General features: G+C 47.8%; 1 protein-coding gene across 1 annotated transcript in view; it reads left to right on the plus strand.

Moving 5' to 3' along the window:
- Positions 1-27,167, plus strand: part of PAPPA (pappalysin 1) — a 171,980-nt gene extending 144,813 nt beyond the window's left edge. The window contains exons 18-22 of the mRNA XM_010720813.2: positions 542-689; positions 3,535-3,644; positions 9,872-9,943; positions 13,661-13,759; positions 23,687-27,167. Coding sequence (XP_010719115.1) covers positions 542-689; positions 3,535-3,644; positions 9,872-9,943; positions 13,661-13,759; positions 23,687-23,794 — 537 coding nt within the window. The 3' untranslated portion in view covers positions 23,795-27,167. The remainder of the gene's footprint in view (positions 1-541; positions 690-3,534; positions 3,645-9,871; positions 9,944-13,660; positions 13,760-23,686) is intronic.

The following is a 27,167-nucleotide window of genomic DNA, read 5'->3' on the forward strand; positions in this document are numbered from 1 at the left end:
TCTCTGCCTCTTTACTTGCTGTCATTCAAGGCAGCCAAGCTCTAAAGAGCACGTTCTGCCCTGCTAAGCATCCCTCTCGTGTCCCGCTTCCCTTCCTCCTTCAGATGGCCATTGGGGATTCTTTCTTTTTCGAGACAAATATGATGCAACTGTTAGAAAATGGAAGAGGGAAAAGGTTGTCTGCAGTCAACACGAACCTTTCAGCAAGAGGAAAGAGGGCAGATGGGGTGAACGCACCTTTTTTGCAGCTAGAGTGGATCCATTTTAATGTAGAGACCTTGCAAAGACCTTGTAAAGACATAACATTGCATAGAGGAGGCGTGTGTGTGCTTTTGAGTGCAACGCAGCCTTCCTTTTATTTATTATTCAGTAGAGAAGTCCTTCCTTGCCCCCCAGAACTGCCAGTCCCACCCGGGGCTCTGCCAGCTCCAGAACTTTGCTCCCAGCTCAGCTCTGCCCGCTTCTCCCCTCTCACTCTGCGCCTGCTGTCCTTGTTGTTGTTTTTGTGACCGTCCTTGTTATCTCCTTGTCTCTTTCCCAGGGCCGTGGAAGCAATGTGATTCACTGCCGGAAGGATGGCACCTGGAGCGGCTCCTTTCATCTCTGCAGGGAGATGCAGGGCCAGTGTGCTCTGCCCACACAGCTCAACAGCCACCTGAAGCTGCAGTGCTCCGGTGGATACGGCATAGGTCTGTGGAGAGTGAGGAAGAGGATGAGAGGGAGGGAGGAAGGAGTCTGCAGTCCTTGGGGTTTGTGCTATGGAGCCATTTACCTGAGTGAGGGGCTGCTGAGGGTGGGAAGCTGCTTTGAGATGATGCTTTGGGCTGCCAGGTATCATGTAATGTGCTGACTTCCTGCTCCTTCCAGCATTCCCAGTTTCATCATGTCCCTTCTTGGCCAGCTGGTCAACCAGCAAGTCAGGCTGCACCAGAGACACATCCAGTCCTCAGAGTAAGGGAAGAGGTTGTATCTACACTTTCTCTGACAGGGAAGCACAGCAGCAGGAGCATTCAGCTCTTCCTAGGGAAATGAGTCCAGCCAAGCATCCCCTTTGGTATGGCTGTTTTTCAGAAGCCCATGTGAGGATGTTTGCCCCTTCCTTCTGCGGTCACTCTTCAAGGAGTTTGGAGTTTTGGGGGATGTTTTGAGCTTGGCTTTGTGTCACCCAGGCATACATTCCATACTGAAAATACACAGTATTATACTTTCAACCCCTGCTGCCCGGGTTGCAAGGGGAGCAGCCCCACGAGACCCCTTCTGCAGCCCCACACCAGCCCCCCCTGCCCGTCCCTTTGAACTTGGAGAAATTTCCTCATTTTGCAGCTCCCTCATTATATCTCAGCCGCGCGAGGGACCACGAGCTGCCTTGTGTTCCCTCCCCGGAGAGGAGAACACGACCTGGATGAGATCATCGCTCTGTAATGATGCCAATTACAGATCGTATATCAAAACAATTCAGACCCGCTCCTCTCCGTAAGTGTAAATAGCGCGGCGGTGAGCAGGCTGCGGCGGCTCTTAATGTGGCGAGGTGTTTTACCCTTGAGATGAGGTTACCTACCAGGGTTTTGCAAAGAGAGAAATTCGGATTTCTGGTCTGGAAGGGGGGAGCAGCTGGGGGCTGGGAGCAGGAGGGCACACAGCTGCCCTCCATCCTCCACCAGCCCCGCTGGCTTGGCCACCAGTGCTATGCCTTGATATAGAGTTTGGTGGCCCTCATCCTGTGGTCCTGCAGCCCTCCTGGAGGTCAGGAGGTGGGTGGGATCCTCATGGAGATGTGAAGAGCAGCTCTCAGAGGGCACAGCAGCCGTTGGCTCTTATCCTCAGCAGATGGAGACATACCACACGCTTTGTTAGGTTTGTCCAGCATCACCTTTTGGGAGCAGGTTGTTGGGATTTTGATGGGGTTTAACCCCACAGGCAGTTCAGCGCCACACAGTCCCTTGCTCTGCCCCAGTGGGATGGGGAAGAGAATCAGAAAGGGAAAAGTACAAGAACTCATGGGTTAACATAAAGACAGCTTACTAGATAAAGCAAAAGCTATGTACATAAGCAAAGCAAAACAAGGAATCCATTCACTGCTTCCTATCAGCAAACACTCGTTCAGACTCTTCCAGGAAAGCAAGGCTTGTCATATGTAGTGATTTATTGGGAAAACAAATGCTGTCATTCCCAGTGTCTTCCCCCCCTCAACTTCCTCCTCCTTTATCCTGGTTCTGTTGCTGACTATGATGCCATTATGGTATGGGGCGACCCTTTGACCAGTCTGGGGCAGCTGTCCTGGCTACGTCCCCCAGCTTCTTGCACACCCCTGGCCTTTCTGCTAGCAGGAGAAGCAGCAAAGTCCTTGGCTGTGTGTAAGCGCTGTTCTGCTGCAACTGAAAACGTTGGTGTGTTTTCACTGCTATTTAATCAAAAATCCGGAATATAGCACCACGTGAGCCTCTAAATAGAAAATTAACTTTATTCCACTTACCCAGCAGTCCATGGAGCTGCTGTCGCATGTGCCAGGAAAGCAAAACAAACCCCAAGTGCTGCCCAGGCCTCCCCGGCTGAGCAAGGTCTGCTTGCTCCCACTGACTCCTCCATGAGGGAGGATGTGAGAAGGCAGAAGCAGGTGGGGAAAATAACAGCATCCAGTCGTGGTCACTATGAATCCCACACACCTTTGGTAATTCCTCAGACACCTAATCTGCCCTTCCAGGCTGAGGTGTGTGTTCAGCCAAAGGTTCAGCTCTCCAAACCATTGCAGAGATTAATTCCTCCCCCAGTGCTGATGGGAGTGCAGAAATCCTAATGACATGTTTGCAGCAGCTGTGCCATTCAGGAGTGATTTTCCAGGGGGGAAATGGTAATGGTCCAACATACTACGGCTTATGGTTGTGTCACCACAGGGCTCTGGGATATTGCTGCAGAGGATCGCAGCATGTTTTAATAAAGAAAGGACAGGATTCCCACTGGGTATGACAGTTAATCAGAGAAAAAGCAGGTTTATGTGTGAAGAAAGCCATCATTACCTCTCTGCATTCTTCTTATCAAGTATGGGACTTAGGTGATAGCTTGCCTGCAGTACCATTGGGCTTGGTCACATCTAAAGGGCTGTTACTGAAGGTCCATAAATCTGACAGATGAAGCGATGGGATTATGTCATGTCACAGGTGAGATGAGTTTGGTAGCCTTACCTTAACCAGCCCCATCACTTGAAAGAGCAGTCAAAATGGAAAAAAAACTCCAAATTTTCTTGATGATCTGCAGGAAAAAACTTGACCCCTTCCTTGGAGTTAATAGCTAGAGAAATACCTACATATGCGGCTCGTACAAAAAGGCCTTGGTGTGTTTGCCACCCCCACAGTCTGCTGAGATGCAGGGTTGTACTCAGCATTTCACGTGTAGCTAGAAGATATGTGATAGTTACGGTTGACTGCTAATTGCAATTTAGGAAAAATGAGCCCTAATCCTGTCCTTCAGCTGGAAGGATGCTGGAAGGGTAAGGAGCTGCATGCTTTGTCCTGTAGCTTTATCATCTTTTTTGTGCAGGCGCAGAGTGTACCACCTCGTGTCTGGACCACAGCCATGAGCCCATTCTGCTGCGTGTGAACGAGACCGTGCAGGACATCCAGCACTGGATGAATCCTCAGAGAGTGAAGGTCAGTGCCTGGCAGTTGTGCTAACTGCATACCTTGCTACATGTTTATGTGCAGTGAACAAACTGTCAGTTAGCCATGAGGGGGAATGTGTGGGAATGGTCTTTTGCCCTTTAGAAAATAATTCCTGGGTTTTGTGGTGCCTTTGCATGTTGTTCTAGCAGCGTGGTACCATTCTCTCCACGTTGTTTTCTCTCTGTGATTTCCCAATGAAAATCCATTCGAGGTAGAGGCCCCCAGTCGTCATGCTCAGATCCACCCAGGATTTCCAAGGGACTGATGCAGGGGTTGCGATTCATTATACAGGAACATGTGATGGAAAATGTGAGAATGGGCACCCGACAGGTTTTATTCTCTTCCTCCTCTTCAGTGTTTCGCACACTTTGGGTGGTAGGGCTGGATTTTTTTGCACTGCTTTTGGCTGACGAAAAAAGCTGATACAGGGGGTATTTCATCTCCTAAAGCAGCAGAGCTGGCTGGGTCCTGCCCGCCCCCCCATTCACCCGCATGTGAGAGCTGCCAGCTCAGCACAGCCCCTTCCAGAGGTCACCACTTCTCCCTCTGCCTGCTGCAGAAGCACAGCAGCGTTAACCACTTGCAGCGTGCTGTCCTGGGTGCCCTCCAACTTATGAGTCAGCCCCCACAGGGGCACACACACCTATACACAGTGCTTTACACACACGCTCAGCCGTGTGCAGGCAGCAAATAGTTGCTTGGTTTCACATTGATATCAGTGGGAGACACACACACATGCTGTGGCTGCGGTTAGGGAGATGCTCTGAAAATCTCTGCTGCTTTGTGTTTCCTTGTTTCACGTGGGGCCGTACAGAGTAATAGAATAAATCCTGGAAAGGGATGAGGAACATAAGTCCACAGAATACAACAAGCTCACAGTGTCCGTCCCCGCTTCCCACTCCCTCCAGGCTGCGAGATTATATTACTGCCTAAGCCCGGGCCTTGCCAAGTTTCTGGCACGGAACATAAAGAAAACCCCTATCTGTATTAGGGGCAATTTCTCACTGGCCCTTTCCCGAGTGCTAGACTTTAAAGTGGTTTTGTAATTCATGGTGAAATAAAGTGACAGCTTCCCTCCCGTTCTGTGCCGTGCGCCTTCGTTTATTGATGCGGGTGCGCAGAGGGAGCTGTAACGAGTTTTATACCTTCAGGTCTCTGGAGGGCTCATTAGGCAGCAGGGAAAACACAGAGTGGTAAAGGGGGAATGAGGGGAGCAAGGGAAGGAGGCAAAATCACAGTTTCCCAGACTACAGTGGTAAATAAGATCTTGTTTGCTGCTTTGGTTGAGGACCTTGCAATTGGATAGTAGATGCAAGTTTGTCCCACTACCACTTTGTAGATAGTGAGATTTAGGCAGGAAAATGTGCTGGATGATGGTGAGGAGGCTTTGGGGGTGTGCGGAGAAAGTGGCTCTGCTCTCACATCTCCTTGGAACGCAGAGCTGTGTCCTGGCAGCCCTGTTGGGTTGTGCAGGGCTTTCTGCTTGTCAAGCAGCAGTTGTGTGCACAGTGCTGAGAGGAGACCCGTAGGGTAGGCAGCCGGTGGGGTGATGCTGGACGGGGGGGTTTGGTAGCTGTGAGACATCCATCTTGTTCTGCTCCCCAGACAGAGGATGTCACCCACAGCGAGCCGTGCCTCGCAGGGAGCGTGCGCTGTGGGAAATGCTGCTGCCAGTGGAGACCCTGGAGAGATGGGATTGGGATGCTTCAGGGGAAGGTCCCCATGGCCATATGCTATATATCATTAATAATATGTGTCTCTATTTACGTTCGCTGACAGCTCGTTGTTGTGCCATGCGAGCGAAGCGCCCAGCTGCTTGCATTTACAGGAGTCTTTGTTGGTCACAAAGTATTTCAGTGATACAAGGGAAGTGCTTTCTGTTACTTAACTTCAGGCACAAATAATGTGCAGATCAGTGCGGTATGAGCAGCAGATAAAGGTAGAACCAGTCTGTGGGACTTGCATTTGAGAGGACATGCGCAGATAAAACACGGGGAGAGCCAGCAAGAAAGAAACACATTTGTGTGTGGCTGCTCAAGCAACAGCTGTTATGGAGGCAAAGTGGGAAGAGGGAACCATCCCTCCTTTGGGAGTTGTTTAGAGCAGAGCTGTGCAAATCACTTGATTTTTCGGTTCGCTGGAAGTTCTGTCAAATTAAAACATGAAAAAAACGTTTTCTCCTAACCAGAGAGATATTTTTGTTGTTGTGATTTTTGGTGAACCAAAAAATTGGAGGAAAACCATGTTGGGTTTGAACATAACGTAGTATTTAACTTCCAACTATTTTTGTGTCGTTTAAGAAAAATGAGTATTTTTATAGCTTTCTGCTTAAAAAAAATTGAAATAAGGTTAGAAATCAAGTGTCTTCTCACAGGAACAAGAACCAAATGTCATCACATTGATGTGTTTTTTCAGAGTTGGTTGAGGCTTTGAGTTGTTTTGCTTGGTCTGAAACTGATTGCTGAAATCAGTGCGAATTTGCAGTGTCTCCCAAATCATTTTCAGCAGGAACAAAAAGCCACCTGCAATCTGCTGTGTGTCTGCTGTTGTGTGGCAGACTGCATTTGGGACAATCATTGCTCTTCCTATGATTTCCCATTTGCTGCCTGTATGCAAGGGGCAACGAGCTGTTGAAGACACCTATAGATAGAGCTGCCAAGGCTGACTACAAGGCAGTGAAGAGAAAAAAGTGAAGTGCCTCAGAAAAACAGCTTGACAGCTCTTTCCCAGTGAGTGCCGACACCTAATTTCCTAGGTTGTCTGAATTTGGGTGCTTTCCTTTACGCCAAATACTGTCTCAATGTGTGGGATAGCCTTAAATGGGTTGGCTGGCAGTGGGGCTTAGTAAGTGGGGATGCTGCCCCAGTAGTGGCAATGCGTTTCCCCCTATCCTTGCACCTGACCACCACAATTTCTGAGACTTCATGTGCTCAGAAGATATCAAAAATGATGTGAGCATCCAGCATCTGTTCTTCAGGTAGTGTTTGTAGTTTTCCTCCTTTTTTCCTTCCAAAGAGTGTCAGGCTTGTTTTGCAGGCTGGGAAACTTAGGGCAGTGTGGGGGCTGAGCCCCAGAAATGTGGGAGCTGCCACCCATCTGCATCCCAGGGAGGCCACAGCCACTATGAGCCACGTCTCCTTGCCCTGTCAGCAGCACTGATCCCCTCACCAGCCCTTATGGTTAATTGCCATGCTCATTTAGTGCCTGAGGAGAGGGTTTGCTGAGACCGGTAGATGCCAGTCCTCATGCTTGGGCTCCAGGGGACACTTGACCCATCTAAGGTGGAGGAGAGCTCTCCAAGGCCTCTCCTGGGGAAACCTAATCCCCTCTGCAGGCCACAAATGGTTGACATCATTGTGTTAGTCCCACAATGGGGAGGGAAGCGCCGTGACCAGAGGCGCTAGGTCTTCCCTCACAAGGAGAAAATGACAGCTTGATTTGCTTTCTTGGCTCTTTGTTACCTACTGTGGGAGCGCATCCCAGCTTCCTCTCTGTTCACAGCAGATGGAGTCACAGCCACCAAACCGCAGCTGGAGCTGAATGGCATTTCTGGAATGGGGACAGACCAGGCGGGAGGGCAGCTGTGCTGCAGGAGCTGATGCACCAGGGCAGCCGGGCCATCAGGCAGCCATGTGTCACCACAGTGACCCAGGGAGGGGTGAGGCCGTACTACATGGGCTTCCTCAGCACCGCCTGGCATGTGAGGCCTTCTGTTCTGTGCGCGCTGACGCCATCTTGATAGTGTTAACAAGGCTCCTGCAGTGCTGCCTGCAGGCCTCCTTCCTTTCCATTCACCTCATTGCCCCACACTGCACTCCTGCACCTTTGGACCTCTTGGCACCACAAGAAGTAGGAGTGATTCACAACTACCCAAATCTTCTCTCATTCCTCAAATTCCTCAGATTTCCAGCCCAGATTCTCCGTTTTCCCGCTCCCCCTCAGCCCAGCAGCAAGCTGAGGGCACACACAGGACTTGTGGTGTGAATCTGGGTTTGGAAAACCAGCAGGGGGACACTGAATAGTGATTGAGGGCATTTCCCAAGTGTACCCTGCTTCCAGCTCAGTGTGTCAGCAGGATTGAACTTAGTTGGAGTAGCTTTAATAGTCTCTGCTAGTAATGAGTCATCCGAAGAGAAGGCAAAGTAACTGGGACTAAGCCATTGGCACGCAGTCCTGTGCAGGACTGTCCATCTGAATCCTTCTGGCACATCCTGGCTGCTGCGGAGAGAAGAGCTGAGTGGTGTTTGTGATGAAAAGCTCTGGTTATCTGCTGGGACCTAGCCTTTCCTAGCTGCTGTATGAGTGTCCCACTGACCCAGTGATGGATGTCACACAGGGTCAGCTGGCTCTCCTGCGCTACAGCCTGGGGCTGCACACCCTTTCCTGGAGGTTAGCCAGCCAAAAGTTGTTCTAGCCACTGGGATTCGAGGCAGCCTTGAGCGAGAGCAGAGATCTGTGCTTGAGGAGACTTCACCTTCCACCTCTTCCTCTAAGGGGAATGAAAAAATTCAGTAGCTGCTGGATTTTTAAAACTGGGAAGGCCTGGAAAATAGTGCATCTTCTGCAAGGGATTGGTCTCGCTTGGAAACCTCCTTTCTTAAGAGCCTGTTTCAGGGCTGTTTGGCTCCTTTTGATAGCTCCACATGCTCACACACATCAAGGGGTTGTGTAGATGTTGATGCTTCTTACCAGGAATGTGAGGTGCCGAATGGAAGTGCACATTTTCTCATTGGCTGGCCTCAGATACAGGAGGCATATGGCTGAGTTTTTCTTTTTCAGTTTTTGTTTCAAAGGCTCTTGAAGTGCTTCCCCCTCCCAACCTGTTGACTGGTCTTGTTTATTTTGAAACCTGGAAAAGTTTCCTTTCTTTTCCCTCTGAAGTGCAATAAACAGCAGAGTGGGGAGGAGAAAAAAAAAAAAAAATCCCAAACTCTGGCCATTTGTGGCAGGCAACAGGCTGGAAATCTCCAGCTGCTGTCAGGAGCGCATTTGGGGAGCGTCTGACACCACAGGGCCCCCGCACCTTGCAGCCTCCCCGCCTTGCCCCGCTCATACAGACGGGCCCTGTTGTGAGGCAGGTGGGGCAAGCCGGGCTTGACTAATAGTGGAAAATCCGAGAGCATCGGAAAGATAAACAGCCCCAGTCAGATAGTATAAAAGTCCTTTTTCTAGCGCACGCCAGGTAAGCCTCAAATGACAGAAACTGTAAAAACATGCTGAGGTTCCCCTGCAGATGGATTAAATTAGGCCTTGGATAAACAGGGGGAGGGATGGCTTGTACGTCAGGTCTTCCCAAATGTTAATCCCTTCCTTCCCCATGCCTCTGTCCAATCCCAGCCCCTGTCCTTTGATGAGTACCCACGTACTCATGTTGGCCATTGTTTCATCCGTGGAAGGTAACCCAAAATGATCCTCGTCCTGGTGAATGTTGTGGTGTAGGGATGGTTGTCCCATCACCCAGACCTCCATGGTAGTGAACTGCCACCGCCACTGACTGGCCAAGCCTCTTATTCTTTAAAATCTAGGTTTCCATATCTACAGGCAAACAATGAGTGTCCATGTTGTGTCTTTGAGTAGGCTGGTGTCTCATTTTTCTCAAAAACTAAGCACTTCAACTTTTTTCTTACAGAAAACCTATAAATGTAGTACCAAAATTATTATAAAGCTTATACAGTGTAACAGATGATGCTGTCCTTTTTGGGGATTATTTTGAAGGTGTGTGGTGGGAGGTGCTTCTATTTAAGATCTAAAGGATGGTGCAAAAATGTTTCTGAAAGTCCACCTTTAGCTGTTTGCATCTTCAGGAAGCATAGATATGACAGGTAGCAGAACAGAGCAACGCTTTGCAGCACCAAAGAAATCCTTAAATAAATTCCTAAAATGCCTCCCCACTTCCCAGGAGCTGGACAGTGGACCCCTTCCTTTGCCTTTTTCTGCCACGTTCCCCCACCTTGAGTGAAATATTGGACATGACAGTTTAGGGAAAATGTTAAATATTATTTTACTCTCAAATGTTCTGTTATTGCAAGTGTCAAGTCCAACACTTCTTGTAAATACCTGGAGGAGAGCCAGGTCCTGAGAACACAAGAGGTGTTAGGAACTAAACTTCATTGCTTAAGTACAGTAGGGCCATAGGAGCCAGCACACTGACTTTCCGTACACTGATTTCCTTGTCTTAACTTGATGTTTTGTTTTTTTTTTCTTCTCCCCTCCAGAGCGTTGTCTGCACAGCGGGTCTCAAGTGGTACCCTCACCCTTCCCTGATTCATTGTGTCAAAGGCTGTGAGGTGAGCATTTGCATTCGCTCAGATGGGCCATGCTTACTCCCCTACATGTTATCGTAACAGTCACTGCAGCCATATGGGCTGGAAATGTTTTTCCACTGGGGCAAACAGGCTTTTGCTCTGGCTGTCCTGTCAATGTCCTGTCCTGTCAACAGAGATCTCCTGCACCAGTTCTAACACTTAGTGGTGAAACTGGTGGTTTTTCTAGAACAGATAGTTGGGTGACTCTTGCACAAGCAAAATGATCAAACGGCTCAATATAATTGGCTGACCTTTGGAATTTCCCAGGATGTGGGACTTTCTGGAAGACTGCAAAAAGCTTCAGTGATTTTACTTGTTTCTGACATCTAGAGGACCAGTTCTTTCTGAGGCCAGCTAGACTTTGAACTGTGATGTGGAGATTAAGAAAGCCAGAGGAAGGAATGATGCCATTTGCTGGACAGCTCAGCTGAGCAGTGAGCAAATCATGCTCGCTGTCTTCTGTCTTATTTGCAATAAGCAATTATTTTGAAGAGTGATGTTTCTGTTGGCAGCAATCTTTGTGAAGTCTGAGAACTCTTAAAATATTGCCAGTGCATAAGCGGCGCTGGATCACGTCTCTCTGGTCATACAGTTTCCATCATGCCAGCACTTGAGTGTCTCACCAGGACTGACATGAAGAAGTCAAGCCCTGTGGCATCTCTGTGAGGCCGGGCAGCTTCATGCCCATTTTGGAAATGGAATAACTCACAGGCAGAAGCTTTGGCCGCGTGGACATGCTCTGGAAGAGCTGTCTCTCCAACCCAGATCTCCCGACTTTCTGCAGCACCATCTGCACTCTTGGCACTCAGTAACCCAATTTTACAAGCGCACTGAAGTTATTTGCCCGCAGTGGTAGACCATGGCACAGAGCTGCTAAATCTGACACAAAACACAAGGCCACACTGCTGTGCAGCACGATTTCTCTTGAAGTGAAAGACAGGTTTCCTTCGCATACAAATGTTGAGCCCAAGAGGGTAATAACTCTCCAACAATGTAATACTTTCTGTCTAGTTGTTCCCTAAATGAAAAGCATTCTGCTGTCAGTGCTTTGAATGTCATAAGCCATCTCACGCATTACATTCATGCAGGCTGGCTATATGCCCCTATTCTCCAAAGAGAGCTAAAATAACATCCAGTGGCCATTAAGAAATGCCATTCAGGTGCTGATGCACCATTGGGTATCCATTCTCCTGCTGTTTAAGGATAGTTGTTACTGACGCAAACTTCGCAGTGATGTAATAATTTACCAGCAGCCATTATTACTGACATGCTTTTTCTCCACGTTTTCTTTCCTTCCATCCTTGTTAATTGCCAGATCCCTCTACATCAATAGAAACTTCCTTCTTTTCATCATTCATTCAGCAGTGTCACTGCATCGCAATCTGTCATCATGGGAGGCTTTGCCCAGACAATTGATAATGGCCTCTAGCATCATTTTTAGAGCATGATGCTTCCAGGATCCAAGAATGGGTCAGAGCTTGTTCTCTGGCAGTAGGATTTCAGAAGAAATGTTGTCTTCACCAAACCTTTCTTCATGACTATGGAAACAGGAAATAATAAGCCAGTAGGTCAATAATACTGGGCCATTAGGCTGATACAATCCCTAATGTATTAATATCCTTAGCATTAGGGAGGATTCCCTGAATAGAAGGCTGTAAGCAGGGCATTATTTCACTCTTGGCACTCAGAGCGGTAACCCAGACTGCTGCAATGTGATTTTTTGTCGCTCCCTAGTGGCTGGAATAGAGGTTTATGAGTCAGCCACATACCTGGAGGCAGCTAACTTAGATGTTTTGCTGAAAACTAGTCTCCCCACCCCCTACCTGTATAGTCAGTGGAGAAAACAAAGTTCCTCCAAAAATGTGGGACCGCTAAGATATGCAGGGAGACCTCTACAGTCTTCAGCAGCCAGTCCTCCAAGGCTTCCCAAATGAGGATTTGGGTACCAAATCAGAATAGATGTTGTTTGTCCCATTGTTTTCCTCCATAGAATGATCTTGCTTGCTGTTCCAGTGCAAGTAAAAAGCAAATTCTTCTACAAGTTCTTGTTAGTAATTTTTCAGTGTTCATAGGTGCAGACATAGGCATAGGAAATTAAAGCAAAGCCTTTCTTAACGAGCAGGCACAGCCAGGCAATATAAGGGAAGCACAGAGAAGCCTATCAAGATGTCTTAGGAGGCTGAACAAAATTCATTGTTTTTAATATGACCAGATTGGCATAAAAATCTCTTTCCATCGATTTATAAATCTTTTCCATGTAGCATATTAAATTAATGAAATTGGAAGGGCTTTTTCAAGTCAAGGCCTTTGTCTGTATAAGTGAACCAATCTGTGTGGAAGTCAGTGGAGTTCAGCCAGTCTGAAGGGGTTGGAATCTCACTCTGTAATTCTGCTTTCCTTGTTGGCATTTGCAGTATTTGCTTGTAACTAAAGTAGTGATGCTCAATTAGTCACTTCATGGGAGTCCTGCTCTCACCCAGTATTGCCATTATGGCCTGGAATTCCTATACCCTGATAGAAATATGTAAACTTGCAAAACAGCAGCAGTAAAAGCTTACATCTTCACCAGTCCACGGAGTCTGTCTCAATATGGATAGCCATGGCCATGGCCTTTCAGGTAAGCTCTCACTGCTGCTTCCGTAGGTCTTTATCATCAGGAAAATGTGGGTACTGCAGCTGCTGTGAAATCCTCTCCACCCGCTCTGCAGAGATGACTTCTTGTAGGAGACTCCCTGGTGTATTTTTCTCAGTGCAGAGCAAATGAATTTTCCAAAGAGCAGATAAAATGGGAATGGCCCCATGAGCCTGTGAGTGTAAGAAGTACTATGGAGGTATGACTGTGCTCTGTGCTTAGCATCCCTTTGTCTGAGCTTTCAGAGCTGCCTGGGTTCCTTGTACCTGGCACAGTCACTTCTTAGCATCAGGCACAGTTTGGATTTCCAAGAAAGGCTCTTGTACTTAATGACCAATAAGTCTCTGAGGTGTAAAGAAGATCCAGACCTCAAGCCTTTTCTTCAGAATTGTGATTATTATGCAGGTCCTGTGCAGCGCATAGACCACATTTTCTTTTTCAAGGTGATTTATGAATTTTGCTTAATAGCTCTTCTCAGCGTCCCTCTGAATAATTTCCATTATCCCAGCTCTGAGCAGTGGAGTGGAGGAAGATTAGGTGTCATGGCCAAGATCAGGCGCAGTAAGTGCTAACAGGGGAATGAGTGTGTGTGGACCCCGTACTTAGCTCAGACCACTTCCACTTCTCTTGAGATATGCTTTATACCCTCCTTGCTGACACTTGTTGCATAGTTAGGAGAGCTGTGGTTGAAAGTACAACTATTAAAAGCATGCCAGTTTTGTTGCTATGCATAACCTTCTTCTTATCCCACATAGTTTCAGAAGGTTAGCTTAAAATTGTGAAAAGGTGACACAATTTTAGATGCCTTGATGCTGTCTCTGGGCCTAGTCAAATTAATATTCCTGAAGCATCATCTTATGTGGGATGTGAAAAGCCAACACGGGCTCTAGTGTCCTTCCCTTTTCTGTCTGCTTTGAAGAGAGAGGGGAATAATTATCTCTTCCTTTTCAGGGCAGTTGGTAATGTTATAAACTACATGGCTCTTTCAAGATTTCATCTTCTCCTTCTGATAACTGTTACTGTTAATCCGTGTCCGTGTCCTTAGTCTCTGCTCTTTTATTTTCCAGCCTTTCATGGGAGACAACTACTGTGACTCCATCAACAACCGAGCCTTCTGCAACTATGATGGTGGGGACTGCTGTGCCTCAACAGTCAAGACCAAAAAGGTAGGGATGTCCCTTCCTGTTTTCTTTGGGAATTCCTCAGGGAGAGTTGTTTTGTGTCCAGGGAGATTTTATTTTGACTAGAAGAGGTGATCCAAGGTCCTCAGAAACACCTTGAGTCTATGCATCAGCTCACTGTGGATGCTCGGTTCTTCTTGGTTCATTTTGCAGTTCTTTCTTGATAGGCATGTGCATTTCTCATCACAACCTGCCTTATACCTGCACAAGACATGTCCACTTTCAGGCCATCATTCATTCCTGTTGTAAGTGAACCCTTACTGCTCTGTAGGCAAAGGCTGTCTCCCTCCAGAATGCTGGGGCATGTTCATCAGAAAAGCAGTTGGTCATCCATTTTGCATTTGGTGCTCAGGAGATCTTCCATCAAGCACTCTGAGAAGAGTGTATTTGCCTGTCCTGATATCTGCCCTCAGTGCTCAAAAGGGAAACTGAAAGTTAGGATTCATTAAGAGAAGAACAGAGAGCAAAACAAATGCATCAGTAGGTCTGAACTTTGACCCATTCACACAGTGTATATTTGAATGATGGGATGCATTCCCATAGAGCATTATTAGCACCAAAATATATTTGAATTCAGAACAAGAATAGGCACATTCATGGACGTTTAGCCCATCAGTGGCTATTAATCACAGTGATCTGGATGCAGTTTCTGGCACAGGAATATCTAAATCATGGACTGCTTGAGCAAGGGAAGGATCCCTCTATACATCCCCATATTTTTATGCTTTTTTTAATACTCATTTCTGGCCAGTGTTGCAGAGACAGCAGAGTGATGAAGCTTGTTGTTTGAAGCACTACAGCATTTCATATATTTCTAACCATGATAGATTTTGAACTTTTTTTTCCCAAAGAAAGGAAAGAAAATCATAGCCTCTGGCATGTAAAATTTTTACCTTGTCTTGAGGATTTGAGTGTAGATCAGACTGAAGAAAATCCAGCTATGTTAAGTATCTGATGTACATTAATAAATTTGAAAGCTTGAGAGTAGAGAGGGGAAGCGTGGGTTTAGTGTATGAGATGATGCAATTTACCAGGCTGAGGAAAAAGCTTCTCTACATACAGCAGCTGAGGGACTGAAGTTGTCTTTGTAGAGAGCAGTCCTTTCTAAGGCAGCTGTCGCTGGAGGTTTCTTTTCCTTGGCTCAGTCAAAAACTTCATGGCAGTGCAGTGCTGTGACTGCCTCTGGCCAACCCGGGAATGCTGAGGGATGTGTTTTGTCACACAGAAGGGGTATTTTCCTCGCTGTATGGGAGCTAGGGGAGGAGGTAGTTTTCCTAACCCCAAGAGGCACCATAGGACCAGCAGGGATGTGGTCAGGAGAGGACTGACCCAAACCAGCCCCACTGGGACAGGAACGAAGGGCACAACATCCTGGAAGGGCAGAGACAGGACTGGGGCATGGAGAGTGTGGGGCTGAACTGAGGGGAGGGTTAGGAGTAAGGTTTGGGAGCAGAATTTATTGCTTCCCCGAGCCTTGCCTCTCTCCCTAAACCCACCGATGAACAGAGCACTGGGAAGTGAGAAATCTGCCTTCTCCTTGGACCTTGGCAGGTCAAAACCAAGTCCCAGTTTATTACATTTATCGAGTGAAGAGGGGATAACAGCCCTGCAAGGTAGGCTGGGACACCTGCTGCAGCGGCGGCGCGGCCCTATGAGTTATTTTCCTGTCTGAGAGCTTTGACTGGAGAGCAGATTTTGGGCAAGACTGTTCAAACACAGCCCTGCCTTTGAAGAACTTTATGAGTAGAGCGTTACAGGAGATATTCCAAGGGGAAAAACAATGAAAGGTGTGAGAAAAGGGAGCTGAATAAAAATACCCCGCATACCAAATTCTTCCAGCACAATTTGCCACCTACTTAAACAGGCACAGTTTTAAAATACACATTGGGTGTAAAAGCCAAAAACCTGGAGGAGACACAGGGAGGGGTGAGTCCAGCTCTGCTAATTCCAATACCAGATGAGGATGTATTTTCATACAGTTGTAGAAAGAGCGAGACACATGCAAGCGCCTGCCTTGCTCCTTTTCTTTCAGGGTTACAGACTATGTGGCAGATGTGTCAGTCTTTCAAAGCCCCTGCTAGTTTACCCATAAATGTCTAACATTTATGCAACACCTGTTTTTCTCCCAAAATGTCATAGGACATTTTACAAGCTTTAGATTTATCATCTTTTTGCCGTCGCAGCCATTGCTGAGGTGACACATGGTTCACATTTAACAGAACATAGCAACTCCGCACGTTATTTTAGGAAAGGGCTGAAGATTAGCATTGCATCATGTGAAGATTCAGGAGCTAACAGGCAAGTAAGAGCTGACTTCAGATCTTTAATGTCCGCAAACTGTCAAGACTTAAGTTTCACTGCATTCCCACTCCCCTCCCAAACACACTTTCAGCTGCACACAGTGCTGTGAACTGGGTTGCCTGAAAACACAAAGGTTCAACCCACATTCACTTTGATCCACAGTCCTCTTGGTTAATGTCTGATTCTGCACACTCCTGTTTTATTAGCCTGAAAAAAGGCAGGAGGCTTCCATGTGCCATTCCGTTAGGGCACGTTTTTGCTCTGCATTTGAGCATTAGCAGCAAACGACCTTGTGCATTTCAGCAGAGAGAGGGGAGCAGGGTGGTGTGGCTTATCTGGCCAACCACCGACTAATCAGTGCTGCTGCTTAGATAGGAAATAATGAGTATTTGCCCTGTGCTACTCACAATCAGTTCAGGGAGCTTAAAAGAAATCATTAAAGGCTTCTTTTGAATGCTGCAAATGGCAACAAATAAATTCAGTCATATTCTAGGCATGAATTTGAGGCAATGGCCATCAGCAAGCAGGAAAAAGAGACATTCATCATCAGCTTAATTATTTGTTCTGTACTAATTGATCAGCATGCCCATGCAGAGGGAGGGAAGCCGAGGCTGTGCAGTGGCACCCATGGCAGCAGGGACAGCCATCTGCAGGGCACAGGGAGCAGCAGGGAGGCACTGGCAGTGGATGTGGCTGCACAGCTTGCCCTGTGCATGACCCGGGAGCAGCTTGGAGAGACAGGAAGGCCATTGCCAGCCAACTTCCAAGAGAGAGGAGGCTTCTGTTGTGTATCTAGAGGGGATAAAGTCTTCCGTGAAGGACAAAACAAAAGCCCGTCTCCTTTTCATCTTCCTCTCCTCCTGACCCAGCGCAGGTTGCCAGCTCCCTTCCGCCTGGCTGCTCCAGGAAGCTGCTTCTCGCTTTGTGTCCTGCCGCAGATAAAAGAAGATATTATTTTTTAAAGCATTAAATATTTGACAGCGCTTAAAGTGGGGAAAATAAATAACCTGGGCATAGCTGTCTGCCCCTGGGCTGGCGGCGGCTGCATGGAGCTCCTGGGGCGTGAGACGTGCCAGGGAGAGCTGATGGCTCTTTCTTTCCGATTAGTTTCAGGAAATCTTCTCTCCAGTCACTGCTCCCCTTCACTTCTCTTTCCCTTCCCTTCTACAAATTTTCCCAGTGCAGGGCTGTCTAGAAAGGCCTCACAGAAATCAGAAACGTTTTTCTTCAGGCTGCTTGCGTACTTTGTTCCAGTCTCAAATAGCAGATTTTCACATTGAAATCCCTGCAGTCTGATCTCTGCAAATTTAAGCGTGGGGAATTTTGCTGCTCTAAATTTACCCCAACCTAAGCCGTTTGAAAGGGCAAACTCATCTGTCTTTCCTCTCTGCCTTTCCTTTTCATCACATAAGGGGTAGAACTACAGCCCCCGTGAGAAAAACCCATGTTGTTCGGTTATCTCTCAGATTTTCCCTCAACCCCTTTGCCCCAGAGCCCTGAGAAAAGAAAAAGGAGAATCAACCTGGCAAAAACTCCCATCTCAAATGCTGCCCCTTCAGCCTCTTGACATTGCTGTCCAACACCTTGGAGAGGAAAACCAGCAAGTGCCTTGGCGGAAAACAAATGAGGACTTGCAGTAGATAGAGAACCGCGTGGGATTCGTCCGAAGCTTTGCTTATCTACGAGATATGCAACTTATCAAAACCTCTTCAGAGAGTTTATGGCCAAGAATTCAAGGCCTAAAGAAAGGAGCTTTGAACTGAAGGGCTGCTGCTGGCTCCAGGAGGGATTTCCCAAGACGGTCCCTGTCTCCCTAGAAAGGGGGGTCTGCCCCCTCCCACCCCTGAGGAAACAGAAATAGTCATTTCTTGAGATTTTGGAAAAATAAGTGCCATCTCTCTGCTCTCTCCGCTACAGAGACCTGTCCTGGGGAGTCACAGGTCTTGTTCCTTTTGCAGAACATGATTTTGAGGCAGTGTGCACAATTAGCAGCCTAAGTGACCACCCCAGCCGAGGAAATTTTGCTTATCCAGAAGAATCGATGGCTGTGACACGGTGCTGCTTGGAACTCCCCAGCCGGGTGTGCTTGTCAGCTCTGTAATTAGCTGGCGAGATACAATGAATGGCGGGTGAGCACGGAGGAAGGCCCGACACAATGAGGAGCGTTGCTTCATGCCCCTGGAAGCGGCTCGGCGCTGCTGCGTGCTTTGAGCATGCTGCTTCACCCAGGCCTTTGGGTGAACTCACTTCCCCAGGAGCTTTTGATCGCAGTGTGAGTGGCTCACTGCTTGCCATGTGAGGAGCGCTTCCAGTCATGGTTGGTTGGGATGGGAGCTTATTTTGGGGCTCAGAGCCGGTTTCATAATCATTCGGGGAGGCTTTCCAGGCGGCGATAAATTAAAAGCAGGGATGGTAGTAGCACATGTTGCCTATCCTGAGAGAACATTCTTGGCTTCAAGGGACGTGGGGCTTCCCACAACATACAGCGTTCCCAGGGGAAGTGCTCGTGGAGGGTGTTTGCTTTGCTATCCGACCTCACTTCATTAGCAAGTGTTACAAAAACCAGCGAACAAACCTTCTCTGCTCCACCGCCAGCTATTTGGCCTCTGGGTGGTCTGGCTGCTATTAAATCTTCGGTGATTATTTAGACTAATTACATTCATGTTTGCACAATCAGTAGCACAAGGGTAGGAAGCGCAGCTGATGGCTGAGCAGCTGAGCTCCGTGTGGTTTGGCACGAGGGCTCCTTTGCTTAGCTCAGCCCCGTGAGTGCAGGAGCTTGGTGAGGATGTGGGCGTTCGGCACCCAGCACCCTGTGCCACCAGAGCTTTCCCAAGCATCTCAGCTGGCTTTGGGCCATTCTGGGTCCACCGATGGGGCTGCGTCTGGTTGGGACCCCGTGGACATTGATGAGGGTCATTTGGGTTTAGGTGAGCTGTGTCTTATTACATAGGGCTTGCTGGCTTTGATGGGGAAAAGCCCAGTTTAAAGAGGTGCAAATGAGAGAAATTCAAGCTTCATCTTCACCCATCCCAGACCCCCTCTAGAGGTGGCCTAGGTGTGAACCTGCATACCAGCCCCCAGAGTTAAAAGGGAGCTCTTTCTTTTTTTTTTTTGCTCCATAATCTCCAAACAGCCCTTGTGACCTAAATGACAAAAAGCACTGGGAAGAACATTGCAAGATGCATTTTTGTCCTGCAAGGGCTTTCACAGGGAGCAAAATACTCCCCGCATTCAAGCTGTGAGGGTCTCAGGGCCATGGCACTCAGCACCACCTGCCACGCTTATCTCAATGCCGCGTTCACTGCAGAGGCTCTGTGTGCAGCGAGGTCTTCATAGCTCCCATTCATCTCGTCTGGGAGATTTTGCAAACACTTCAGAGCTGAAGTCTAACAACAAGTTATTTCCCAACACTTTCCATGCCTCCTCCCCTGCTTCCTCCTGCTTCCAGCCCAGACCCAATGCTGTCCACCCTAGATGGGAGGTGGAGCTGGGTCAGTATGATATGAATGTGTGCTAGGGGTAAGCTGTGACCCTCTGCAGAAGTGTTTCCCACTCCTCCTTGTACCTGTTGGCTGTTTCTTCTGTCAGTGTTCCCACACTGGACTTTCTCAGCAGGAATCTGTCTTGGGATATTACTAGCCTCTTTAGATAGGATTTATGACTCTTGACTCATTTCATGACCTCGGTCCCATTTCTGCACCCCTATGTTTCATGATTGTCTTTGCTCCCATAGTCTGGAATGTGGCATCAAGGGCAAATGCAGCCCTGCTTCCAAAAGCAGTGTGAGTTTTGGCCATATCTCATCACCTTGCCTGGGAGAGGATACTTAGGGCTCCTATGCCTTCATAGAGGACACAAGTATCACCTCCAGGAGATGTGTGCATGTGTAGGGGGAGCGTGTAGGTGTGCAGAGCTGTGTTCTTCACTTCTGTCTTTCTCAGATTATTTTAGGTAGCCTGTGGAGACAGCATCCTGCAGTACTTCATCCAGTAATAAGCCAGGCCCTAAGCTTGAATTTCAGCTTTTCTTCCACACTCTATTCATAGATATTAGCCAGGTTTCCTATGTGGGGAGAGACAGGGGAAGGCAGGACTTGGCAGGTGGAAGGAAGAGGAGTCAGTTCTTTAATACTGCTTTACAATGGATATATCTCAAAATTTCTGTGCAAATCATACATGTTGTTCATGAGTTGGGCTTTCCCCAGGCTATTAAAAAAGAAAGGCAGCAGTTAATCTTGGAGTCAGTGTATCTGGACTCCACACCTAAACAGGCCATCATTCAGAAAAATGCTCAGTGTTTTTTATTTGTAGCAAATCCAGCAGTTTTGTTCATGGATCTGTGCTCCACAGGGCTGTCACAGAACAAGCCCAAGACAAAAGACAGTTCTTGTTCTAAGGCGTTTTATGGTTTCTCTGTGCTGGGCACTTCTGACAGTCCCAGTAGATGCTGTGTGTGGGTTTGATTCCCTAAATACCTCTGGAAATCAGGTCCTTGAGGAAATCAAATGTTTAATTGTTGTAGATGATATTTAAAGTGGAAATCCCACATCACTGTTAAATGTTTGGCAAATTTTGCCCTGTCTAATTTGACTGTGGATGTGCTCACTACCCATAAAAATCTTTGCCTTTTCACATAATAGAAAACTGATCCGTGGAGCTCACTGCCATAGACAAAACTATTCATCTCTCTGGACAATAGCACTGTAAAAATTAAACTGCATACAAAATCTGTAAAGGTCATAAAGTGAATGAGGCTAATCTGATCAGTAAGAAACCCTCTTGCAGTCAGGCTCCCCACTGCTTTGACTGCTGCTGGGCTGTGCAGCTCTGCTTTTGGGCCCTTGGCAGTGCCCCAGAGGGACAGCTTCTGTCTCTTCTGTCCGTGACCGCTGAGGGAAGACCAGAGGGTTTTCAGAGGACAGCACATGGGAAGACACTTCCCTAGTGACTCCTTCCCAGATATTTCCTGCAGTGAATAACAGTCTATTCTCTTACATGGAGCTTTTGTTCAGGTAGGGAGGAGAGGGGATGCAGGAGGTGGAGAACTCCAACGCGACACCAAACTCATGCTGATTTGGGTTCCTCAGGTCACGATTTCAGCACAGCCCACAAAGTTGGGGGAGTGAGAGCCAGCAGTTTGGAGGTACGGTCATGCAGGGCTTTCACTCTTGGCTCTTATTCCTCCAAGTGAAATGTTAGAATTTATGGGATGTCTGTGCCAGTGAGAGATGGTGCAGTCCTGCTTATGCGTGGAGAGAAACAGAGACAAAGAGCAATTAGATGATCATGGCTAATTTCAGCCACTTTACTGAAATGCCTGTGTTTGGCCTTCCTATGTTCAGTGCAAAATGTGTATCCATCTTCTCTATGAGCCTCTTTCTCCACTGAATGCAGGGACACTGAGTTGCCTTTGTTAGGCTGTTACAGACAAACGTGAATCTAGGCCAGGGAGAGGAAGAAGTTTGATCAAGACAAATGAAAGAACCAGGAGCCCAGATCTTGCCTCCAACCAGTAGCTCTGTTGTACAACAGGAAGGATTTTTTAAGTCAAAATCATTGCCAAATCCAGGCTGAACTGAATGATTCAGGATAAAAAATAAAAGTAAGGGAAAACTCCAGACATATCTGCATGTTTTGTTTGAGCATTTTCTAAGTGAACTAAGCTTTCATTCCAAGACATAAATTTTGCTCTGAATAGCCTTTTTTATTTTTGTGTCTTGTAAGGAAAGGTCGAACCTGAAATGCAGCAGATAATCTAAACCAAAATGTTTCCCTCTCTGCTGAACAAAATAAGTCAATTCCTTTCATGTGTCGTTTTATTCTCTGCAGTATTTTAATTCAGTTGTTAAACAGTCCCTCCCGAACCCCATTGTTTACAGACTTCTCCATTTTCCTATCGAAGAATATTCATAACACTGTGATATGGAACAGTCCTACTGTGGCTGGCTTCTGTTGGATCAAGTGACCCGTAAGCTCCCATTGTTTTCTGCAATTTCTAAAGCTTCTTTAGTATCCGGTTACTTGAATCCATTTGTTTTTAAGCTTTTGGACTCTCTCTCCTTTGCACCCTCCACACTGGCACATGGGTAGATTCAGGTTATTCACTGCTTGGTTCTTCAGCTCGTAAGTCACTGAGGCCATAGGTTGGTGAGGAAGGTCACGTCTTCTGGGAATAGAAGTCAAAAGCAACAGGAGAAGGCTCTCTGAAGCCTGATGTGGTGGTGAGTGTTGGCTATTTAATGTCTGTGTCAGCACATCCCTGCTGTAGGCTCCCCAGTTGTGAAATAAAGACCCACACCCCTCTATCCTGTTCTCGTATGTCAGGAGAAAAGCACGCTGTGATGGACGTGCAGGGACACGTATGGAAGGTCTTTGGGAAATGACAGCTGTGTGCTCATGCGCTTGGTCTCATGCATTCCTAGATGTGCTGTTGATGCATAGGGAACGTACCTAGGACGTACCTTCATGGCCTGGAGAAATGCGTTTGTGAAAGAGAGAGCAAACGTGTGGCAGCAAAGCCACGGACAGCAGACATCGGGAACACTGAACAGGTTGTGGCACTGTCTGGGAAGGAGTGTTAAGGAAGGGAATGAGGTCATTCTCAGTCTGTGCAGGTGGGAGAAATTCTTGGGAATTCACTTCAGGACAAGCAAGACACTGTTCCTTTGGCACCCCCTTTTCTTTATGTAAATGTGATGATGCAATATGCCAAAATCAATGTCTGCTAGCCAGGCACTGCAGTCTTCTTACAGCTCCTTCCCACGCTTCTGCAGAGATCACGGTCAGATTTTGTCTGCACATAGCAGCGACTCACTTGTGTTCCTTTGCTGTTTCTCAGTGGCTGTTAGCTGCATCTTTTCCCCTTGAGCTCAGCAGGTATTTAGAGAAGTCTATTTGCCCAGTTGTATTTTCACTGCTACGTAGTGGTTGGTTCAGTTCCTGCCTGGAGGAACTGAAACCCAAAGCACTCGTAATTGAACACACAAAAGCACTTAGACATGGAAACAGGACCCAAGCTATAGGGCCTTACTGCAGTATGGTGCCTTACAGAGGGGAGGTTATGGCCCAGAACCAGGGTTCACCAAATCCCCAGGCGGGAGGTGGGTGGAAATGCTGAGCTGGGAACTGTTGGGCATAACGTTCAGTGAGACTTTGAGCTGGTCATGTGCAATGGGAGTTTGGTAGCTTTGCCATCACTTCATGTCTGCAGGCTTTGGAGGAAGGATAGACCTTTAGAAGAGGCTGGCAGCGTAATGCATTCCAGCTTTTTGGTGACTAACCCAAAAGCCCCCAATACATTTCTCCTTGGACAGCTGTGTCCACATGCCTGACCGAGCAGTTAAAGGAGGATCAGCAACTGACCAGCAACTGCATGAGCTGAGCAGGCTCTTCTTTATCCTTTTCACAGCCTCTCGTATGGCCTCAGTGTGCCACTGAAAAAAATCACTATAGAAAATAATGCAGTTGCAGACTCTAGCTGATCTCTGAAGATATCACTCCAGAGGTTTGTTCTCCACAGCGCTGTACTAGATGATCATTACAGTCCTTTTCAACCCAGGCCATTTTGTGATTCTATGATTCCTTCACATGCCTGTGTTTCCTTCCCCAGGTTACTCCCTTCCCTATGTCCTGTGACCTACAAGGAGAGTGTGCTTGCCGGGACCCCAACGCCCAAGAGCACAATCAGAAAGATCTCCGTGGCTTCAGTCTTGGGTAACGCTGAGCGACGTGGAATGGAGGACCGCACTGCTCAAGGCAGGCTAGGAGAGACACCACATCCCTTTTGGTATCATTTTTAACATTTAGCTGCTCAACTGGATGGCATTTCTGCACCAGAGACCCTTAGAAATCAACCAGTCTGCCTTTAATTTTTGTCCAAGGAGAACTCAAAGTAGGGGTTTATGTATTAACTATATCTTAAATAGCGATGACAAGAAACAACCAAGAGTCAAGTCGAGAAGACATTCATGTATCAAAACAGCATGTTATGCCCACCTAATTTGAACAGTTCATATCTAGATTTAAGGCGAGAAACAAGCTATTTATGTACACATATTTATAGAAATAAGTAGAGAAAGAGAGAAAGAGTGAGAGATTATGATCAACGCAAAAACACTTTCCCCTCTCCAGCACTCACAACTCAGACCATTCGTGGAAGAGGCTGTGCTCTTGGAGGACTCCGGGCTGAGCCTTTTCTGATGCTGAATGCCAAGGTATCTCATGCTCGGGGCACTGATGCTGGGGTGGGGTCTCCGCAGGGCTGTGCCTCTTGGCAAGTGACTTGCCAGGTGCCCAGTCAGCTCGAGACGTGGGACTCATCTGCTCCTCACAAGATTGCTACTTCCAGCCAGAGAGCTCAGCAGGCTGCAGTGACCTTTCTGTACAGCTCCTCCTTCTCCCCCCTACCCTCAAAAAGCAAACAAAAAGCCCCCTTGTCGCCCAGCCGGAAGCCAAAAGGCTGCTGGGATGTTTCTCTGCAGAGGTGGGCGAGTGGTCCCACTGTGGAGCCAGGGAGTGGGGAGTCAGGACTGGCATCGAGGAATGTGGATGATTGCTTCTGAGGAGCAGAGAGGGTAACTCGCCCCTGCACTTGTCATTTGAGCATGTCTGCTGCTGCTACTGCTGCTGCTATGTCCCATACAACTAGTTTCCTTACTGTGTCAGGACAGGGTGAAAACAACCCCATGCAACCAAACAGTCTGCCTTAAAGCTTACCTATAACCTGCCTTTCAAACCCTCTGGTCTCTTCCTCAGCATTGGGGCAAGAAAACAGGACACCAGCCAGCCAAAGGAATCTGCTTTTTGGTCTCCACCCACCCAAGGGGTTCTCTAAACCTCCTCCATCCCACTCTTATGGCTGTGTATATTTAACAGCTGCTTCATGCTCTTCTTTTCCTAGGAGAGGGGAAGAGGAGGAAGTATGTACTGTGGGGAGACAGTATTAAAATTTTGGTCATATTTGTCAGTATTAAGCATCCAGGCCTGTAGGTCAGATATCTTTGAATGACTGGGAGCTTAGCTGCTTGTAATCTTCCAGCAGGAAGGGCATTAGCTGCAGCAGCTCTCATAATTCCCTTTCATATAGCTCCATCCTCCTGTTTCAGCCCAGAGAGGCTCACGTTGTGCCAGACTCTTGTGGGGCTCATTTCGTTGTAGGGTTCATCATTACATAGAGTCACTGAGATGCCCAGTGTATCTTAGTGCTATTGCTGCTGTTAAAACCATCCCACATAAAGCCTAGAGATGTCTTCAGTGTGGCCTGGACTTGTCTCCTGCTGCTTTGGGTTCCTGCTGCAAGGAGCACACATCTGAAAGAGCATCTTCCCAAATGTTAATTCTTCCTGTTCCTTGGGGCTCTCCTGCTTTGTACAATCTACTGGGAAAGGACAAGTTGGAAAGATATTTTCCTTCTCCTGCCTTTTTGAATATTCAGGCACTACAGCAAAGCAGGAATGTTAAGGGGAATCATTTAGCTCGTGGAGATGGATGTAAAGATAGGTAGGAAAACTAGAAATGGAAAATTGACAGTTGTAGGTGCAAAGAGCCAGGCTCTTCTCACCCACCATTGGGGTCATCTCTATGGGAATAACCCAGAGAATAATCTCACAACCTAAAATCTGGAGGCCTGGAGAGCAGATGAGCGTAAGAAGGTGAGGAGCTGTCTGTTGGGAAGCTCTTGGAGAGGGCCTGGCCATGGGAGCCGTGTGGATGGCTCTGTACCCACTTGCAGGGCTATAAGGAAAGGGTGGTGCAGTGGGATCAGGGCTCCTTCTATGGAGCAAAGCTGAATGGCTGCTAGTGTAGAGAGCATTAGCAAAAACTGGTCCCTGGGCAAACTTCCACTTGTGCTTCTTGCCACCTAATTAACAGTGGAAATAAGTAATTGGGAGAAGGTTGCTTCCTTCTCAGTCGTTCATCCTCCTTTCTCCTGGTAATTGGTTCATGTGCCATCCAGCCCATCAGAGGAGCATCCCACAGCACCTCTAAACACCTGCAGGCTGCCAGCACATCAGCACCTGAGGCATCTTGGCAGGAACTCTCCCATCCACACCACCCCAATTTCACCCATGTAGGAAACCCCACTTCAGGCCCTACATGCATCCTGATGGCAGACCAGTTTACAAAACTCCTTTATGAGTTCTGCAGCTCAGCATGGAGGAGATTTTCCATCTGCTTTTCCCAGCTAGGAATTGCCCAAGAGAGACAGGTCTGTGTTAGCGTTACTGCCACTCGCTGCTGTGGGCTCAGGGCCTTTGGAGTCACTCTGTGGCTCAGGGCCAGCCTCTGCTCGCAGCAGTCTGGGGACAACCAGGTCCCTTCCCCGCACGGAGGCTTTCAATGCTGCTATTTGATATTTTTTTTTTCCATTTTTGGCACTGTCCATCTCCTCCAGAGGGGCTGAGAGTACCGCGAGCAGAGATGCTGCTCTGAGTCACGTTAACTCATGTTAAGAATGCTACATTTTGATTTTTCAAGGAGATCAGATTGCTTTAAGGGGAACAAGGAGATGGGACTCAAGAGATCTGAGTACCTGACCAACTGGATGGCCTTGCAGCATCTACTGATGTAAGGACCTTGATTGCCTGGTAGAGTCCTGGGGGACGAGCCTTCATGATGGTGATGGACATCCAGTGGGAGATGAGAGGGACACAGGGTGAAACTGAACAAGAAAATTGGGGGAATAGGAGAAGGTGCTCACGCAGATGAAATTTAGCTGCTTATGAAGTCCAGGTCACATCGGTGCCAAGAGCATCTCTGTCACAAACTGTGAGCCAAGGCTGCACCCAAAGGGCCACCAGTGGTCTCCATGGCCAGAGGGAGGGCAAGCTGGAGCAGAAAGCAGTGAATGGTGCGGGATCGGGTGGGAAACTCCTATCAGCTGCTACCCCACTCCCTCCCCACCCTCTCGCAGATGGGCTGAGCTGGTGTCATCCCGCTTTTCTTGCATCTCCTGCTGTCCCCTCCCAGGCTGAGAAAGGAGGATGGCACCAGAGGACTCTTGGAGTCGGGTTCCAGCTACCTCCCTTCCGGTTTCGGTTTCACTTGGTTGTAACTGTCGGTTTGTTCTAGGTTTCACCTGTGTTTAAGAA

Source organism: Meleagris gallopavo, chromosome 19 (assembly GCF_000146605.3).
Source record: "Meleagris gallopavo isolate NT-WF06-2002-E0010 breed Aviagen turkey brand Nicholas breeding stock chromosome 19, Turkey_5.1, whole genome shotgun sequence".
Taxonomy (NCBI): domain Eukaryota; kingdom Metazoa; phylum Chordata; class Aves; order Galliformes; family Phasianidae; genus Meleagris; species Meleagris gallopavo.